The 1,384-nt window shown below is 46.9% G+C and overlaps 1 protein-coding gene across 1 annotated transcript in view; it reads right to left on the reverse strand.

The window, feature by feature from the left end:
* The window catches only part of LOC107299018 (enkurin-like), an 11,569-nt gene that overhangs the window by 6,959 nt on the left and 3,226 nt on the right, over window positions 1-1,384 (reverse strand). Inside the window, exon 2 of the mRNA XM_015828383.1 lies at window positions 784-932. Within this exon, the coding sequence (XP_015683869.1) occupies window positions 784-932 (149 nt within the window). The remainder of the gene's footprint in view (window positions 1-783; window positions 933-1,384) is intronic.

Genomic DNA, 1,384 nt, shown 5'->3' on the forward strand with positions numbered 1-1,384 from the left:
AAGAAGAAGAAGAAGAAGAAGAAGAAGAAGAAGAAGAAGAAGAAGAAGAAGAAGAAGAAGAAGAAGAAAAAAAAAAAACAAAAAACTGGACAGCCATTTGTCCGAAATGGTGGTGTTTCCTGCCTGAGCAAGGGGTTGGACTAGATGACCGCCAAGGTCCCTTTCAACTTTATTACTATTATTATTATTATTATTATTATTATTATTATTATTATTATTATTATTATTATTATTATTATTATTATTATTATTATTATTATGAGACTGGACAGCCATTTGTCCGAAATGGGATAGGATTTCCTGCCTGAGCAGGGGGTTGGACTAGATGACCTCCAAGGTCCCTTCCAACTTTTGATGATGATGATGATGATGATGATGATGATGATGATGATGATGATACCGGACAGCCATTTGTCTGAAATGGTCTGGGGTTTCCTACCTGAGCAGGAGGTTGGACTAGATGACCTCCAAGGTCCCTTTCAACTTTATTACTATTATTATTATTATTATTATTATTATTATTATTATTATTATTATTATTATTATTATTATTATTATTAAGAGACTGGACAGCCATTTGTCCAAAATGGTGTAGGGTTTCCTGCCTGAGCAGGGGGTTGGACTAGATGACCTCCAGGGTCCCTTCCAACTTTACTACTACTACTACTACTACTACTACTACTACTACTACTACTATTATTATTATCATCATCATCCTGTTTCCCACCCACCCCTCCTTGCGGGAGGCGTAGTAGCAGAGAAGATCCGGGCGCGCCCACGTACATTTGGGGAGCTTCCGCTCCTTGGCGTGTTTCCGCAGGTACTCCTTCGGCGTGGGCACCTGGAGCTTCGGGATGCCCATGGTCTGGCATGGCGCCCTCCTCGTCTCCTCCATTTCCCGTTGGAGAGACGGTCGGAAGGAGGAGACGTACCTTCGGCGGAGAAGAAAGGAGACGGGGAGTTCTAGTCCCACCTTAGGCACGAAAGCCGGCTGGGTGACTTTGGTCCAATCACCAGGCGACGGTGAGTTCTAGTTCTGCCTTAGGCATGAAAGCCGGCTGGATGACATTTGGGCCCATCACCAGGCGACGGTGAGTTCTAGTCCCGCCTTAGGCTTGAAAGCCAGCTGGGTGACTTTGGGCCAATCGCCAGGCGACGGTGAGTTCTAGTCCCGCCTTAGGCATGGAAGCCGGCTGGGTGACTTTGGTCCAATCACCAGGCGACGGGGAGTTCTAGTCCCGCCTTAGGCACGAAAGCCGGCTGGATGACATTTGGGCCAATCGCCAGGCGACGGTGAGTTCTAGTCCCGCCTTAGGCTTGAAAGCCAGCTGGGTGACTTTGTCCCAATCGCCAGGCGACGGTGAGTTCTAGTCCCGCCTTAGGC

The sequence above is a fragment of the Protobothrops mucrosquamatus genome, unplaced genomic scaffold (genome assembly GCF_001527695.2).
Source record: "Protobothrops mucrosquamatus isolate PMUCROS unplaced genomic scaffold, P.Mucros_1.0 scaffold4442, whole genome shotgun sequence".
Classification (NCBI taxonomy): Eukaryota; Metazoa; Chordata; class Lepidosauria; order Squamata; family Viperidae; genus Protobothrops; species Protobothrops mucrosquamatus.